Raw genomic sequence first — 19112 nt, forward strand, 5'->3', positions numbered from 1 at the left:
TGAGTCATTTTCCTCATCTGTGAAATGGGAATAGTAGTACCCACCTTTCCAGGCTTCACTGTGAACATAACATGTAGTCCTGTTTGTGACTGCAAACAAATGCCTACAAATGTTTAGGGCAGACTGGCCTATCATAAGTGTTAGTTAGATGTTCACTATTATTACTTGGAAGTCCACATTTTACAAATTGTCGAGTGAGGACATCTACAATACGGTGATAATGGGTCCTTAGATTAGCTTATTATACTTTAGGGACAAAAGATTCTCACAAAACCCATTCATATCTTGACAAATAATCCTGTGAGGTCAGTAATAAAAAGGTCATCTTACTGAGCAGGTAGAGATGCTTAGCGGGCCAGGCCTTTCTCAAAGTCCCATGGCTGCTGTGTGATGAAGCTGCAGCTACACTGTCATGCCCCCATTTCATTTTTAATGTGTTTCTACAGAGTATGGACAGAGCCCTCTATAGAGCCTGACTTTCCACTGCTTCCCCTGAGTCTTCTCAGAGCATGTTCTACCCTGCCTATTGCCTGAACTTCTTTCTGCTAGCCCTTTACCCGCTGCCATTCCTGCCTGTCTGCTGAATTCTCACCTTTCCTCCGAGATTGATCTCCTTACCTGTAGGGTCATGATGCTTTCCCTGAATTCTATAACATTTGCTTTGTAATACTCATATGGAACTAAGCCTTTTGCTCTTTCTTAAAAGAATGCCATCAGCACTGTATGCTCTCCAAAAAGTACAGAAATGGATGAATATATTTGTGATCCCCTACCAAGTTCAAACTCTAGAGAGAACAATGATGTCTTTTCCTTCTCTCACCCTCATTGTCTCTTGATTTAGGGCCTTACTTATAATTCATAAATGTTGAATATTGATAATGTTGATAATTTGTAAATATTGAATTTTATTGAAATCAAGCTTATATATGTCTGTGTATATATAGACATATATGTATGTGTGTATATATATACATATCAACTACTGAAGTATTTGAATTCTTAGAAATAAAATAATTAAGGGAAATATTACACAGGGAGGAAAAAATAAAATTTTGAAGTGCAGTAAAAAAAAAAAAAAAGATACCTTATTTGGGAGTAAGGGCAAATTTTGATATTGTAGCTGTTTTTAATGTGTTGTTTTATTTAATTCAATTAAATAATACTCCTCCTATTGTTGAGTTGTCTTTACTAAATTCTAGTTAATAGTCATCTACATAATTTTCTAACTTAAAGGGTCTAAAATAGTAACAAAATGTAATTTTCGTAGGAAGGTATAAGTTGATGAAGCTAATGATTAAGAATCTTGAGTTCAGTCTACACTTCAATCATTTTAATGTATTTTATCTTTTTCCTTCTTTACTATTTTTCTCATATGCCAGTAAGCCAAGTACAACTCATTACATCTAAAGGAAGTGGTGAAAAGCCACTCACTATGGACGAAATAGAGAACTTTAGTCTCACTGTTAATCCATTGAGTGACAGACTTTCCCTTCTAAGTACCAGCAGTGAGACAATTCCAATGGTTGTATCTGATTTTGATCTTCCAGACCAACAGATAGAAGTACTTCAGAGTTCCGACTCTGGATGTTCACAGTCCTCTGCTGGGGACAACTTGAGTTACGAAGTAGATCCTGAAAATGTGAACGCCCAAGAAGATTCTCAAGTGCCAGGGGCAAGCTCCCCAGATGATGATGTTCAGCAGGTAGTGTTTGACCTGATATGTAAAGTCGTAAGTGGCCTCGAAGCAGAATCTACATCATTGACATCTCAGTTAGAAATGGAAGCTGTGCCCCCAGAGCACAGTGATGTAGGTCCAGGCGAGGAGGCCCTTAAAACTGACGAGCAGTCTGCTCTGCAGGGTCAGAGTGCTTTGCTGAGTAACGACAGTTCTCAGTTGCTGGCTGTGTCTGCAGAGGGAGGCCGTGAGTGTGTGGCAAATGGAATCTCCAGAAATAGTTCCTCACCTTGTATTTCAGGAACCACACAGATTCTCCAGGACTCTAATGTTGCTTCCATAGAAACTAAATCCAGGCAGAGGAGTCACAGCAGTATTCAGTTCAGCTTCAAAGAAAAATTATCAGAAAAAGTCTCTGAGAAAGAGACCATTGTTAAGGAGTCAGGTAAACAACCGGGAGCAAAACCTAAAGTAAAACTTGCCAGAAAAAAGGATGACGACAAGAAAAAAGCTTCAAATGAAAAACTCAAACAAACCAGTGTATTCTTCAGCGATGGTCTGGATTTAGAGAACTGGTACAGCTGTGGAGAAGGAGAGATTTCTGAAATTGAGAGTGATATGGGTTCTCCAGGATCACGGAAATCTCCCCATTTCAACATCCACCCACTCTATCAGCATGTGCTTCTGTATCTCCAGTTGTATGATTCATCAAGGACTCTGTATGCTTTTTCTGCCATCAAAGCCATCTTGAAAACTAACCCTATTACTTTTGTAAATGCCATTTCAACCACTAGTGTAAATAATGCATATACCCCTCAGTTGTCTCTGCTTCAGAATCTCTTGGCCAGACACCGGATTTCTGTTATGGGCAAAGACTTTTATAGTCACATTCCAGTAGACTCTAATCATAACTTCCGGAGTTCTATGTACATAGAAATTCTTATTTCCCTCTGCTTATATTACATGAGAAGCCATTACCCAACTCACGTCAAGGTCACTGCACAAGATTTAATAGGCAATCGAAACATGCAGATGATGAGCATAGAAATTTTGACACTTCTCTTTACTGAGCTGGCAAAAGTAATAGAAAGCTCAGCAAAGGGTTTCCCTAGTTTTATCTCTGACATGTTATCTAAGTGCAAAGTTCAGAAAGTGATTCTTCACTGCTTGCTGTCATCTATCTTTAGTGCACAGAAATGGCATAGTGAGAAAATGGCAGGTAAAAACATGGTTGCCGTTGAAGAAGGTTTCTCAGAAGACAGCCTTATCAATTTCTCAGAGGATGAATTTGACAATGGCAGCACACTCCAGTCACAGCTTCTTAAAGTGCTTCAGAGGCTCATTGTTCTAGAACACCGGGTAATGACTATCCCCGAAGAGAATGAAACGGGTTTCGATTTCGTCGTATCTGACCTGGAACACATCAATCCCCATCAGCCTATGACTTCTCTTCAGTATTTGCATGCTCAGCCAATTACATGTCAAGGCATGTTCCTCTGTGCAGTAATACGAGCTTTGCATCAACACTGTGCTTGTAAGATGCACCCACAGTGGATTGGTTTAATCACATCTACTCTGCCTTACATGGGAAAAGTTCTACAGAGAGTGGTTGTTTCTGTGACACTACAGCTTTGCAGAAATTTAGATAATCTAATTCAGCAGTACAAATACGAAACAGGATTATCTGATAGTAGGTAAGCATTGATTTTTAACTTTATCATGGACATTTTTCACATTAGGACTACTTAATCATCCAGAAAGTCCGTTATAATTTGAGTACATAAATTAATGGTATCAATAGGTTACAAATAGTATATTACTTTCACGAAGAAGGAAACTCACCCTGAGGAAGAGTGTCAATAAAAGAATTAAGTATGGAAAGGAGGAGGAAGATTTAAAGAGGCCTTTTTTCTCCTAAGGGAAGAAACATTAATTTAGATGTTCTTGAACGAGCTGGCGAAAATAATACAAAGCCCAGCAAAGGGTTTCCCTAGTTTTATATGATAAATTATCTAAGTAGAAATTAATTGCACACTAAAATTAATTTTAAATTAAAAATAATTGCTTTCCTGTCTGATTTTATTTCTTGTTTCTGATCTTCATGGTTTAGTGGTGAATTCCACCTGTATCCCCGTGTTCAATTAGTCTGTCAGAAATTAGTCAAATGTTTCATTGACTAGTATTTATTTAATCTCCTATATAACCTTAGCTATTACATGTAAAATATAAGAAAATTGCCTTTATCAGTTAATACTGATATGCCTGCTGTTACACAGTTGCTAGAGATTTACTAGCTATATTTATTTGCTTCATATTGAATTTGTTTAGCCAAAGAACTCTAGTACAACTCACTCCATAGATTGGGATGTAAAAGCTTCTAATTTATGCTCTTAGTCATTTATTTATGTAATCTTTATTGAGCACCTACTCTGTGCCTAGCACATGCTGGACATTTACCATTGATTAAAACATGAATTTGTCTTTCACAGAACTTGTGTTCAACTGAGTACATTTTATTTCAGGCCTCTGTGGATGGCATCAATCATTCCACCAGATATGATTCTTACTCTTTTAGAAGGGATCACAGCCATTATTCATTACTGTTTGTTGGATCCTACTACTCAGTATCACCAAGTAAGACTGCACAAATATTTGATTCCTTTTTCAAGACTGAGGTCTAGTAAGTAGCCACTTATAAACTTCAGTAAGTGATATGTATTTTTCCCCTGACTTTAATAGCTTTTGGTCAACGTAGACCAAAAACACTTGTTTGAAGCCCGCAGTGGAATCCTCTCCATCCTTCACATGATCATGTCCTCTGTGACTTTGCTCTGGAGCATCCTGCATCAGGCTGATTCCTCAGAAAAGATGGCTGTTGCTGCCTCTGCGTCTGTCACCACTATTAATCTTGGAGCCACAAAGGTTAGACAATTCACACTTCATCTGTGGAGCTCAAGAGAACATTCAAGGACTTTCCTAAAGATTGTATTCAGCATCTCGTGAAAAGATTGTATGCAGCATGCTGCATAAATTAATTAATTCTCAAATAATTTTAACTATTTCATTGAGAAATATATCACAAATTTCACCCATTTTAAGTGTATACAGTACAATGATTTTTTTTCTTAGTACATGGACAGTTTTCTAGTACATTGTCACCACAATTTTTGAACATGTTCATCACCACAAAAAGATTCCAGGGCCCATTTGCAGTCACTCCCTATTTTCATCACCAACTCCAACCAACCATTAACCTGTTTTCTCTACATATAGGTTTGGTTTTTTTGGACATTTTTTATAAATGAAATCACATGTTATTTAGTCTTTTGTATCTGGCTTCTTTTATGTGACATAATGTTTTTGAGGTTCGTTCATACATATTATAATTTTGTTCCCTTTCTTGAGGATTTTTAAAGTTGACATTTTAATATGCAAAGTCCTCCTGGAAAACAGTTTACCAATATGTACAGAGAACTTTAAAAATTTGGTAGTCTGACCTAGTAAACTACTTTAGTAATCAGTTCTAAGGCAATCAAAATTAGGCAAAGATAGATATATTATAGATAGATGGATAGATAGATATCTTTATATATCTTTATAGCCTTATTTAGTGGCACAAAGATCCTAAACAGTAAATAAGGAAAAGGTTACATTAACTCTTTTAGTGTTACATTATGTAGCTACTAATAATTGCACTTTTTTTAAAGTTTTTTTTTTATGTATTTACTTATTTTTTGAGAGAGAGCACAAGTCAGGGAGGGGCAGAGAGAGGAAACACAGAATCTGAAGCAGGCTCCAGGCCCTGAGCTTTCAGCACAGAGCCCGATGCGGGGCTCAAACTCAAGAGCTGTGAGATCATGACCTGAGCTGAAGTCGGACGCTCAACTGACTGAGCCACCCAGGGGCCCCTAATAATTGCAGTTTTGAAAAAATCTTAGTGGATGGAAAATGTATAAAACTACTGAAACTAGCATGTCACATAATTGAACAAATCTTATATTTATAATTACATGAAAAATTATATACAGAAAAAGAAATTAATGTAGTAATAGTGATTATCTCAGGATGATGTGATTAATGGTTGAGTTTAAAATTTTTTTTTCTCATACTCAGGCATTTTCCAAATTTTCTACTTTATATTTAGAGGAAAATTATATTTCAAGGCATATTCTTCAATTATTCAATTGAATAATATAATAATATGTCGAATTTGACAACTTTTGTCAAGTTACCTGTTCTTACTCCTTGACCTGACTCCCTAGATCTGGGAATAATGGGAACACAACTGAAATTGAGGGAAGGAGAAGAGTGGAAACTTTTCCACCATTAGAAAGTTTTATCTAAGTACTTAGGTTTAGATTAAACTTTGTTTTTCTTTTGTATAACTTTACTTTAAAAAAAACCCTTTTCTTTTTTAAAGGAATCGACATCAAATGTAATTGAACTTCATATATAGTGTTTTCCTATTATTTCCAGAGACTGTTGATTTGGCTGATTAGCAGTTGTCATTATATAGTGTCAAATATAGAAATTTTCTTTTCCAATTAAAATGACCATAATTGCATCTCTTAACACTATTAAAATTTCCTCTACTGTTATTTAGGTAGGAAAACATGAAAGTATTATATATTATTTAAAAAAAAAAAACAACTAAAATCCACTGGTCATTTGTTTAAATTGTTTTAGAACTTGAGACAACAGATCCTTGAATTATTGGGCCCCATTTCAATGAATCATGGTGTTCATTTTATGGCTGCTATTGCATTTGTGTGGAATGAAAGAAGACAAAACAAAACGACCACCAGGACTAAGGTATATGTTCAGCCATTTGATATTTTTATTTTCGTTTGATAAGCATTTGGTGAGTACATGCCAATTTTCAAGTCTCCATTAATGGCAGTGGGGCTGGGGTGGGATGAGGAGTGGAAACAATAGTTTTTCTATAGGTTTAGATAATGATGCATTGCCTAAATGCCTTGAGTATAAAAATAATCATTTTGTGTAAAAAAAAGAAATTAGTATGATATTAACTATATTTTAGAGGGAAAAGTTAGTACAGTGTATTTTTTAAATGTTTATCATTTAGGAATGATATGGAGAGTTTTCATCTTGACTAGTTTTTCATTAAGACATGATAGCTTAAGTAGTTTGTTTCTAAATGTAATTAGTATATTGGTTTAACTGGATTGTATATGTGAAATTGTTGCTTTGTGAGTTTGAAAGCTCAAAAGTGTTCTTTGTTGGAAATGCATAGTGGCTCATTAGAATATTAGGCTATTAAATAATTAACATTCACATAAGATATATGATTTGTCTAGTTTAAGGTTTCTGATCTGTTATTTTTGTGCTGATTTCACATTACATATATGTTGAAGTTTCAAAAGGAATAAAAGTAAGAGAACATTGCTACTTAGGACACTTTTTTGCATGTGAGGATCCAGTAGCAGATACTACATTAGACAGAACAGAAATCCTGGACTATTTACAATCAGCCAAGGACCTGTGGTTTAACAAGGCATATCAAACACATGCATTTTTCTCTGCTCTTCTTTCAAAAATGAGAGTAAAAGAATTTAAAAAGACATAAACCCACAATGACAGAACTTGAGGGAGTTGACCACAGAAAAATAAGAAGTATCAACAAAATTTTCCAAGATGAAAAACAACAGATCTGTGTGGTAACAGATTTAGTAGAGAAAATTGATAGTCTACATTGCTGTAAAAAAGGAACCACTTGCTCCTGTAAAACTACAGATGGTCTCTGGAAGTAGAAATCTTAGGTACTTTTTCTTTAAATGTTTTTATTTATTTTTGGGAGACAGATCATGAGCAGAGTAGGGGCAGAGAGAGAGCGGGACACACAGAATCAGGAGCATGTCTGACAGCACAGAGCCTGACATGGGGCTCGAACTCTTGAAACTGTGAGATCATGACCTGAGCTGAAGTCAGACACTTAACTGACTGAGCTACCCAGGTGCCTCAGAAATGTCACATACTTCTGAAGACAAAGTGTTGGGATGGGGTGAAATCCGGAGGATTAATGAAAATTTATATAAGGAACAACTAGACCACTTCTAGATCCCTTTTCCCCAACCCAAGCCACCACCCACTCTCTTACCCTACCCAAGCAAGAAACTGGAGCCAAGTTTGCTCTGTGAAGACTTTGGTCAAGAAAGGCTCTGAACCTGAGAGCACAAGATTCACAGCGATAGACATTAGACTTTATGATGAAAACGGGCATTTGCAACAAGTTTACATACTGAAAAATGGGCATCAGCCTCACCCCAGTGAGGTGGCAGGAAGCAGTACTGCCCTTAGGTAGGAATTTTGAGGATTCACCTCTAGGAAAATGACCTGACCAAGAAAAAAGACCTATAGTTGCTGAAGTTTTTGAGTCTACTAACAAAACACTAGGCTGCACATTAATTTTGTATCCTGTGACTTTGCTGAATTCATGTATCAGTTCTAGCAGACTTTTGGTGGAGTCTTTCGGGTTTTCTATGTATAATACCATATCATCTGCAAAAAGTGAAAGCTTGACTTCGTCTTTGCCAATTTTGATGCCTTTGATTTCCTTTTGTTGTCTGATCGAAATCAGCTGCATTCTTACACACTAATAATGAAGCAAAAGAAAGACAAAGAAACTGATCCCATTCACAATTGCACCAAGAATCATAAAATACCTAGGAATAAACCTAACCAAAGATGTAAAAGATCTGTATGCTGAAAGCTATAGAAAGCTTATGAAGGAAATTGAAGAAGATACTAAGGAATGGAAAAACATTCCGTGCTCATGGATTGGAAGAATAAATACTGTCAAAATGTCAATACAATTGACAAAATGTCAATACATTGTGTCAAAGCAATGTACACATTCAATGCAATCCCAATCAAAATTGCACCAGCATTCTTCTCTAAGCTAGAACAAGCAATCCTAAAATTTGTATGGAACCACAAAAGACCCCAAATAGCCAAAGTAATTTTGAAGAAGAAGACCAAAGCAGGAGGCATCACAATCCCAGACTTTAGCCTCTACTACAAAGCTGTAATCATGAAGACAGCATGGTAGTGGCACAAAAACAGACACATAAACCAGTGGAATAGAATAGACACTCCATAATTAGACCCACAAAAGTATGGCAAACTAATCTTTGACAAAGTGGGAAAGAATATCCAATGGAAAAAAGTCTCTTTAACAAATAGTTCTGGGAGAACTGGACAGCAACATGCAGAAGAATGAAACTAGACAACTTTCTTACACCACTCAACAAAAATAAACTCAAAATGTATGAAGGACCCAAATGTGAGTTAGGAAACCATCAAAACCCTAGAGGAGAAAGCAGGAAAAAACCTCTGTGACCTCAGCCACAGCAATTTCTTATTTGACACATCCCCAAAGGCAAGGAAATTAAAAGCAAAAATGAACTATTGGGACCTCATGAAGATAAAAAGCTTCTGCACTGCAAAGGAAACCGTCAACAAAACTAAAAGGCAACCAACGGAATGGGAAAAGGTATTTGCAATTGACATATCAGACAAAGGGCTAATATTCAAAATCTATAAAGAACTCACCAAACTCCACACCCAAAAAAACAAATAATCCAGTGAAGAAATGAATAGACACTTCTCTAAAGAAGACATCCAGATGGCCAACAGACACATGAAAAGATGTTCAATGTCACTCCTCATCAGGGAAATATAAATCAAAACCACACTGAGATATCACCTCATGCCAGTCAGAGTGGTTAAAATGAACAAATCAGGAGACTATAGATGCTGGAGAGGATGTGGAGAAACGGGAACCCTCTTGCACTGTTGGTGGGAATGCAAACTGGTGCAGCCACTCTGGAAAACTGTGGAGGTTCCTCCAAAAATTAAAAATAGATCTACCCTATGACCCAGCAGTAGCACTGCTAGTAATTTACCCAAGGGATACAGGAGTGCTGATGCATAGAGGCACTTTACCCCAATGTTTATAGCAGCACTTTCAATAATAGCCAAATTATGGGAAGAGCCTAAATGTCCATCAACTGATCAATGGATAAAGAAGTTGTGGTTTATATATACAATGGGATACTACTTGGCAATGAGAAAAAATGAATTCTGGCCATGTGTAGCAATGTGGATGGAACTGGAGAGTGTTATGCTAAGTGAAATAAGTCATACAGAGAAAGACAGATACCATATGTTTTCACTCTTATGTGGATTGTGAGAAACTTAACAGAAGACTATGGGGAAAGGGGACGGCAAAAAAAAGAGAGGGAGGGAGCCAAACCATAAGAGACTCTTAAAAACTGAGAATAGGGGCGCCTGGGTGGCGCAGTCGGTTAAGCGTCCGACTTCAGCCAGGTCACGATCTCGCGGTCCGTGAGTTCGAGCCCCGCGTCGGGCTCTGGGCTGATGGCTTGGAGCCTGGAGCCTGTTTCCGATTCTGTGTCTCCCTCTCTCTCTGCCCCTTCCCCGTTCATGCTCTGTCTCTCTCTGTCCCAAAAATAAATAAATGTTGAAAAAAAAATTAAAAAAAAAAACTGAGAATAAACTGAAGGTTGATGGGGGGGGAATGGGTGATGGGTATTGAGGAGGGCACATTTTGGGATGATCGCTGGGTGTTGTATGGAAACCAATTGGACAATAAATTTTATATTAAAAAATAAAAATGAATAACAAAGCAAAAAACAAAAACACTAGGCTGTAGTCACCACACAGGGAAGCCTCCCTACCCATCAGTCTTGCACATAAATGCTTGAATTCCCATCACTTTTTAATTCCTTTTTCAAAGGCAATAATAGTGTAGTTGTTAACAGCACAGACTTTGAAACCAGATCCGTGCGGTTCAAATCCTTACTTTAATCCCTAACTATATGACCCTGGAGAAGAAGTATACTACTTCATGAGGTTGTGAGAATTGGAAGAATATATTTATGTGGCACTTAGAGCAATGCCTGGCACTTAATAAGCACTCTGTAAATATTAGCTTTATTACTATTCCTCACATTTAAATATGAATAAAGAGCCAAGGATTACTGGTCACATGAAGAAAGTCTCTAATATGATAGACAATGAGAAAAACAACTAGATAAAGTCAAAAGAAACAATGCAAGTTACAGAATAACATTCAAGTAATAACAACAATGCCTTTCTAAGACGGGAAGCTATGTGACATCCATGAAATAAGATTATAAGAAAGAGATTTGCAAAAATTAAAATTGTTCATGAATATAAAAATTTTTTAAATTTTTTTAATGTTGGGGCGCCTGGGTGGCTCAGTTGGTTGAGCGTCCAACTTCGACTCAGGTCAAGATCTCACAGCTCGTGAGTTTGAGCTCTGCGTCGGGCTCTTGTGCTGACAGCTCGGAGCCTGGAGCCTGCTTCGGATTCTGTCTCCCTCTCTCTCTACCCCTAACCTACTCGCATTCTGTCTCTGTCTCTCTCTCTCTTGAGAAAGAGACAGAGCGTGAGCTCTGTCAGCACAGAGCCCGATGTGAGGCTCAAAACCCACGAGCTGTGAGATCATGACCTGAGCCAAAGTCAGACGCTTAACTGACTGAGCCACCCAGGTGCCCCATCATGAATATAAAACAAAGCAGATAAATACTAGAAATAAAATATAAATTTAGAGATAGGGAAGTAGGGTAGAGGAGATCAGAAAATTAGGAGAATGATACTGGAGGCTCAATATCTTTTTGCAGAAACAAAGAACAAAAAAATGATGGGGAAAAATTTAACGAAATAGTACAAGAAAATTTTCCAGAAATGAAGGAAATGAGTTTGCACAGACATTGTGAAAAAGATTTACTCAAAGATCAGCATGTAATGTCAGAACATTGGAGATAAAAGATCTGAAAATCTTCTTCGGAGAAAATACTGTTCCTATTCAGTGGAAAAATGATAAAACTTGTTAAGAGCAGCACTGGAAATTATGGGAAAATCAGTTTCAAGTTATAATGCTAAACCGAAACTGTCACTCAAAGCGTTTTGAACCATGCAAAATCTATTTTTTTTAAAAAGCCATTACCATCAGTTCCCCCTCTCTCAGCACCTGAAAGGTCCTCTCCATTAGAGGAGGAATAAACCAAGAAATAGGGGGATCCAAGCAATAAGTGTTCTGACACAGAAGGCTGACGGTCACAGAAAAGTTATCAAGATGTTACTATGCAAACCTACAGAGTACCAACCCAGGAAGAGAGCAGAAAGACCTCAAATAGATGTCTCAAGGAAAAAAAAAAAAAAAAAAAAAAAAAAGACTACCTGGGTGGCTCGGTCAGTTAAGTGTCCGACTCTTGATTTCAGCTCAGCTCGTGATCTCACGGTTACTGAGGTCAAGCCCTACATGAGGCTCTGTGCTGACAGCATGGACCTTGCTTGGGATTCTTTCTCTCCCTTTCTCTCTGCCTCTCCCTGGTTTGTACGGATGCACGCTTTCTATCTCTCCCTCTTGAAACAAACTTTAAAAAAAAAGAAAAGGAAGAGGTAGAAGATTAATAATTACCTAATGTATTTTAATATGTAATGAGAGATTTACAGTTGTTGGAGCATTTGAGGATGAATTTGTGATCAAGTTGGAGAAAACCAAACAAAAATAGAGCAGTTTATTAGCTCTAGGAAAAACAAAAAGTGAAAGAAATGTAAGGGCAGTATAATACATAGTACAACCATAAATAGTCATATGAATATTGGATATTTATTCAAATAAAATTACAACATAACTATGTTGGGAGGATAGGGAGAAAAATGTAAGGGAGCTAAGTTTTTGTCTTCTGAGGTAGGAAGTCAGTAGGAAATCGGGAAAAAAAAAAGACACAAAATAGTTAAAAATAGCCGTGTGTATTACTCAAAAAGAGCTAAGAGTTGAGCATGGTTGATCTAGGGTGTGAGATATGGGATAGGACATAGCTTACTGTCCTATTTGATTTTTTGAAATGATGTATACATTGTATTGATAAAAAGTACATATATTTTACCTAATCAAGAGACCTGTAAAGTCCTTTATATTAAAAAGAGGCCATGAAATATTCTCTTAATTCTGTGATTTCTCTTAAAAGGCCTGTGTGCCCACGTATGTGCATAACCGCAGTGATGTGTTTATCCAGGTCATCCCTGCAGCCAGTGAAGAGCAGCTCTTACTAGTAGAACTGGTTCGCTCCATCAGTGTCATGAGAGCAGAAACCGTTATGCAGACCGTGAAAGAAGTTTTAAAGCAGCCCCCAGCCATAGCCAAGGACAAGGTAAGAAGAGCTTTTCTGAGCTGTTTACAATTCTATTTCAGAAATAATGCTGGAGATAAGATATTTTTTGTTCAGTGATGTCCTTTTAATGCTTACAGATTGCAGAGAGGAACGCATGTTGCCCTCACACTCCTGTAATAAAAACATGTATCGACTTCTGCAGTGACTGCTATTGTGATGATTCCTGTAGCCCGTGAAGAGCCCTTAATGGCTTAGATCTCTTATATGAACCATCTAAGGCAGTTACAGAGTTTATGGCCAAAATCTTAGGGGGGGGGGGGGAGGTTCTGGTCATTTAAAGGGAGAACATATAAACCAGTGCTCAAGGTCTGCTTACCTCAACTGTTGTTTTTTTTTTTTTTTTTTTTTTTTTTTTTAGCTTCTTTATTCCTTTCTCTTTGGACAAATGTCTAGCATTTTGCTGTAACGTTAGCTCTACTCCATGTCATTTATTGACCGCGTACAAAACTGTGCTTTGCAGGGGCTACAGAAAATGAGTAACATAGTCTGTGCTCACAGTTTATTGTCTCTAATTAGGCAGATACAAAGTCTGCAAATTAGTAAAATTATGGACTTCTCTACTTCTGCTCTTTGTTCTAGTAATATTGAGAGGTCATATTTGCTGAGAAAATATTTACCACCTGCAAATGTTGGACTTTAAGCCAAGCCAAATAAACCTAATCATATCCTTCACAGAATTATCACACATATCTGCTTTATTAAACATAAATGTTAAATTTTTTTTTGTTTTATCTTTTTTGTTGAATTGCCCATGGGAAGAGGATACTTCTGTGTGTAGAATAGCCGGTATCCATATTAACTTTTAATAATTTGCTTACTGTTGTAACATCACCTCTGGAGCATTCGCCATAGGATTTTAAATTTGCACGTCCAAGCTCAGGTCAGCATCGTATTTTGAGCATCTGCTTGTGTCAGACATTAGACTAAGCATGAAGGACCCTGGAAGCAAATAATAGCAGCTTCCACCACCCTCCAGCGGCTGCCTCTTGCTCTCAATCTGGGTTCTGAATCCGTTAGGCACTTGATTTTTGTGTGATAAAGGGGAACCTTCAAGGGGATAGTTGGAACTACAAAGGAACAAACTGATAAATGTCCGTGGACATCAGTATCATTTTCTTGCCTATTACTAATTTCTGTTAATCTAGGCACTGTCCTTTAACTTCATGTTAGGCGTTAGTCTCAGATTTGAACTAACTACACTAATTTAACAGAAACTTGTAGTAAAATAGATTTAAATTCAAATTTCATGAAAATCTTCAACCTAATTCTGATAGCACCAACCAAGTATAAGGTGATTAAAATAAAACATATTGATGCTTATAGAGTAAATGGATCATTTGAAAGTAATGGCTGGAGTATCAACTTTTGATGTGTACAGGGGGTGGCGATTGAGACTCTTTATTTCTTCTATCCATTTTCAACTTTTTAAATAGCTCTTAGGTTAAGTTTGTTTCTACTAAATTAAAGACTTGAGTGGCATTTTTAATGGCAAACTAGTGTTTTTGTTTTCTTTCAATGTTTTGACAGTAAAGTACAGAGTAGCTGCAATAATGAAAAAGCAAAGGCAGCATTTTTCTTCACTGTAAAATTGATTTCTTTTGTTTATAGAAACACCTTTCTTTGGAAGTCTGCATGCTTCAGTTTTTCTATGCTTATATTCAAAGGTAAGATAACTGATGTAGATCTCTCCTTACTATGTTAACAATGTATAAAAGTTTGGAATATAGGAGAAAGGCAGCTGAGTTCGTTCAAGAAATTGCTAATTTTTCCTTTTGTGGATATATTTATATAGTCAGTGGGTATGTTAATGACCCACAGCCATGTAGGTCCTGCAAAGCTAAAGACCTGAGGGTATTGAAGACATAGTATTGAAACAATGAATTGTAAGAAAATCATTTAAATATAAAGGAGAAATTACAACTCTTGAAGTTATGCTTGTCGCCACTGAATCCATTATTATTTTGATATAGGTGAATATGTGGTAATCTAATCTGATTCTTTTTTTTTTTTTTTAATATTAGGAATGATGACAAGAAAATATCTTCCCGTTCTAGTATTCCAGTTTTGTGTTTAGCTGACCCCTAAACAGAAGTCAGTTGATTTCAATTTTGATAAACTTATGGGACAACCTGAATCTTAATGTCCTCCTGTAGAGGGCAAATGCATTTTAATTACCAAACTGGCATCAGTTTATGATCTATGACTAACATTTATAGAGTCAGGTTTTCTAGTATATTTAAACTGATTGTGATTTAGAGCAAAGGGTACCTATAGTTTGAACTTAGATACATATAGGTGTTAGGGTTAAGGCCAGACTGAAACAAAGATAATCTGAATATCTTTAGAGGTGAGAGACTGATGTTCAGGATAGATTGGTAACTCTCCCTTAGATGAACTAAAGACTCCTAGGTGAAGGAAAAAGAACTAAAATAAGAGATAAGTGGAGAGAATAGGACCAAGAGCAGGTGACTATGATGTCAGTAATCCAACTGAGACTTAATCCAGTTGTATTTTACTTTTGAGAGTCCGTGTGATTAAAAACTGGGATTTCTATAGCACAATTAAAATTTCTATACTAATTAAGTTACACCGGATATTTTAAATATGTTGGTTTTCTTTTTATATAACAATAGTAGAAAATAAAGAGCTTTTAAGAATTTTGTCCTATCATAGTCTATAAAAATTTAGCGAATGTTTCAGAGAAACTAGTAGGAAAATGTGGTAGAGGCTGTGGGAAAATATAAAGAAAATAAAAGTTAACTGTGGCTCTCTCTATATATACAAAACTATATTTATCTTGCAGAATTCCAGTGCCCAATTTAGTGGATAGCTGGGCATCATTGTTGATACTTCTGAAAGACTCCATACAACTGAGTCTTCCAGCCCCAGGGCAGTTTCTTATACTTGGGTAAGCAATTTCACTTAAAAATATTATTTTGAAAAAAAATAATGTTCATTGTCCTAATTGCTGAATAGCAGATGTTTTGAGTGAGCACATGTTCTCTCTGTCTTCTCTTGGAATTTTCAAGATATAGAACTAGATGTGTGATTTGAGGCCTGTAAAAAAAGGGGTGTAGGGAGAAAACTGTGTGTTTATGTGTATACAAAATGTAAATGCACTAACAAACCTTACTATAGTAGTTTCTTCAAGGATGAGTAGGATGCCTGATGGGGAACTTCATACAGGGGTCATTTGCCTTCAGGACCCTGAACATGAACAGTCTTGGAAAGTCATTTTCTCTGTTTTGGAGTTTCCTTATCTATGTTGCTAATTTGTAGGATTATTTGATAAATTCCAGTCACCCTTACTTAACTGCAAGCACCATGATGTCATGGACAGTGTCGGTTTTTTCGCTTACCCTTGTTCATAATATGTCTCCAGTAAATACTGGTCAGTGAATGGACTTGGCAGGAGCAGCAAGCCTTTGTGGAGACAGGAATGGGAGGGGCATGTTGGGGCACGGTGCGTTGTCTGGTTTGGTTCTTAGAGTAGAGCACTGGCAACGGAATGGTGGGGAGACGGAAAAGGAGATGGGAGCTGGATAGGGAAGGATTCACATTTTAGCTTAAGAAATTTGGTCTTGGGGGGGGGCCACCTGGGTGGCTCAAGTTGGTCAACCATCTGACTTCAGATCAGGTCATGATCTCATGGTTCGTGGATCAAGCTCTGTGTTGGGCTCTGTGTTGACACAGCCCAGAGCCTGGAGTCTGCTTTGGATTCTGTGTCTCCTCCTCTCTCTGCCCCTCCCTTGCTCGCACTCTCTCTGTCTCTCTCTCTCTCTCTCTCTCTAATAAACATTTAAAAAAAAAGAGAGAAATTTGGTCTTGGGCAGGGGTGAGAGTGATGGCAGGTCTTGAGGAGGGACGTGAGTGGCAGGTTAGTAGTAGAAAGGATTAGAAGGTAAGGAGGCTAGGCCAGGAATGCTGTTTCAAGTAGGAGGTAGGGACTACGAACTACTAAGGATGGAATTGTAGGACCAAGACAAAGAATAAAGGAAAAGGGACTAGCAAAGGAGATAGAAAGGGAAATAGAAGAAAATTAGAAGAAAACCGGATATATTCCGTGTTCTAGAAGCAAACGTAAGTTAAGAGGGCACAAGGAACTCTTCCAAAGAGATGAAGGATGATGGGGAATAAGAGCCTGTATTGATGATTTGGAGAGGACTGGTGATTTAAGAGAGAGGAGTTTGGTGAGGTAGTGAGCACAGATGTTAACAGCCAAGGGTTAGAGTGAGAAAGTATGAAGTATTCTTTGAAGATGTTTGATCATGAAAAGAAAATGATAGTATAAAGTAGCAGGAGGAAATGTGATTTGGAAGTCATCATTAGTAGTAAAGATCTGGGGCGCCTGGCTGGCTCAGTCGGTGGAGTGTGCGACTCTTGATCTTGCGGTTGTGAGTTGGAGCCCCACATTGGGTGTAGAGATTACTTAAAAAATAAAATCTTTTTAAAAAAAGATAGTAAAGAAGATCTGAGGATGTTGAATAGTTAAAAGCAAAGACTTTGTAGTCTGCCAGCGTTCAGATCCAGCTTCTTTACTTCTTAAACCGCGTGGCCTTGGGCAGGTTATTTCACCTCTCCATCTGTGAGATGATATTATCATCCCCATCAGGGATGATAATAATGCCAACTCACAAAGTTGTTATGATAATTAAATTAGTTAATATTTGTTACATTCTTAGAACAGTGCCTGGCCAATCATAGGTGTTATGTAAGTGGAGAGTGATAGAAAATTCTAGAGAGAAGAGGGCTCACTGATAGCATCACATTCCAGAGACAGCTGGGAAGAGGTGGAGAAAAGGAAATGAACAGATATTAGAGTGAGAAAGAAGGATACATTTTCCTCTAAGATGTTGCTACTCAAAGGTTGATCTTCAACCAGCAGCATTGGAATCACCAGGGAGCTTATTAAAAATGTAGAATCTAAGGTTCCACCCAGAACACCCCAATTAGAATCTGCTTTTTTAGCAAGATTCCCAAGTGATTTGAGTGAGTACACACTGAAGTTTGAAAAGGACTGCTTAAGATATAAGGAGAAGAAGGAAAAAACAGAGTGTTTCCCCAATTTTTTTACATTGCATCAGGCAGTCCAATGATATCATTAATAGCCAGCGACAGTCAACATGTTCTCGTACTGAATGGACATAAATTCAACCAAGTGCAAAGAATTTTGAGCTTTTAGCCATCTTCTGTAGTTCTGAAGGGGATTTTATATGTGTAAATGTGTGAATCTGTATACACAGACTTCGCTTTTGCCCTCCGTGTCCTTATGGAAACTAGCAATTCTGTTTTGGCATCTAGTGGTATAGAAGAGTTTCAAGTGAAGAAGAGAGAAGGTGAGAATTCTTCAGTGAGATGGCCTCAAGTTTTCTGGTAAATGTGGGAATGTAGTCTTCTGCCAGGAGGTGGAGGAACCGTGGTGGAGAGCCGGTCAGCCTATGGTAGTTGAGTAACATGGAGGGCCCAGCCCAGCCAAAGTGAGTCACAGACCCTGCTCAAGAATTTCAGGGATTATGATGATCCCCAGACCCTCATACTATCTATTTTGAAAGTTATCTAAAAAAGCCGAAGGAGTTTTAGACAATGGAGATGTAATGAAAAGAGCAGTGGGCCCAATGTTTGCCCTTCCTGGATCAAAGGTTAATATAACTAGTGTGTATGAGTTTTAGTGATGAGAGAGAAATGTAAATACTAGAAATCAAACTACATACTCATGAAGATTTCTGATTCTTCTTATTTCTAGTTCCAGCCCTCATCTCTGTGATCTTGGGTACCTTAGTAAACCTCTCCAAGGCTGTTTTCCCATCTGTCAAGCAAAGATAGTGGTGCCTGGCCTACCTACCTGAGTTGTCTTAAGGCTCAAAGAGGAAATATATGTATAGTTCTTTGAGTTATCAGCAAATAACCCTGCTGCCTAATTTCATCAAAAATTAAAGCTATTTATTGTGACTTGTAGCTTCCCTACAGGATTTTACTGTTTCTTCATCTGCCTTTTCTTCCTTTCTCATTTCTCAGAAAATAAAGATCCTACCTCCTTCTCCGGGGTGTATACTCTGATTATTTAAGCAAAAAGTTGGACACTGTCAGTTAGACTAGACACTTAATTCCCTTTTTAAATTTGATTGTGTGTTTAATACCAACCATTCCACTGATCCTCTAAAAATTCCTAATTAAAAATAGAAATTGATATG

General features: G+C 37.4%; 1 protein-coding gene across 10 annotated transcripts in view; it reads left to right on the forward strand.

Annotated features, from left to right (window-relative positions):
* Positions 1-19112, forward strand: part of DOP1A (DOP1 leucine zipper like protein A) — a 114340-nt gene that overhangs the window by 80355 nt on the left and 14873 nt on the right. For 9 of the 10 annotated variants that reach the window (XM_019830895.3, XM_019830898.3, XM_019830896.3 and 6 more), the window contains 7 exons: positions 1380-3369; positions 4198-4309; positions 4415-4597; positions 6362-6487; positions 12766-12900; positions 14530-14585; positions 15725-15829. In XM_019830895.3, coding sequence (XP_019686454.2) covers positions 1380-3369; positions 4198-4309; positions 4415-4597; positions 6362-6487; positions 12766-12900; positions 14530-14585; positions 15725-15829 — 2707 coding nt within the window. The remainder of the gene's footprint in view (positions 1-1379; positions 3370-4197; positions 4310-4414; positions 4598-6361; positions 6488-12765; positions 12901-14529; positions 14586-15724; positions 15830-19112) is intronic. The other variant, XM_045057773.1, reaches the window with a different exon arrangement.

The sequence above is a fragment of the Felis catus genome, chromosome B2, assembly GCF_018350175.1.
Source record: "Felis catus isolate Fca126 chromosome B2, F.catus_Fca126_mat1.0, whole genome shotgun sequence".
NCBI classification, from domain to species: Eukaryota; Metazoa; Chordata; class Mammalia; order Carnivora; family Felidae; genus Felis; species Felis catus.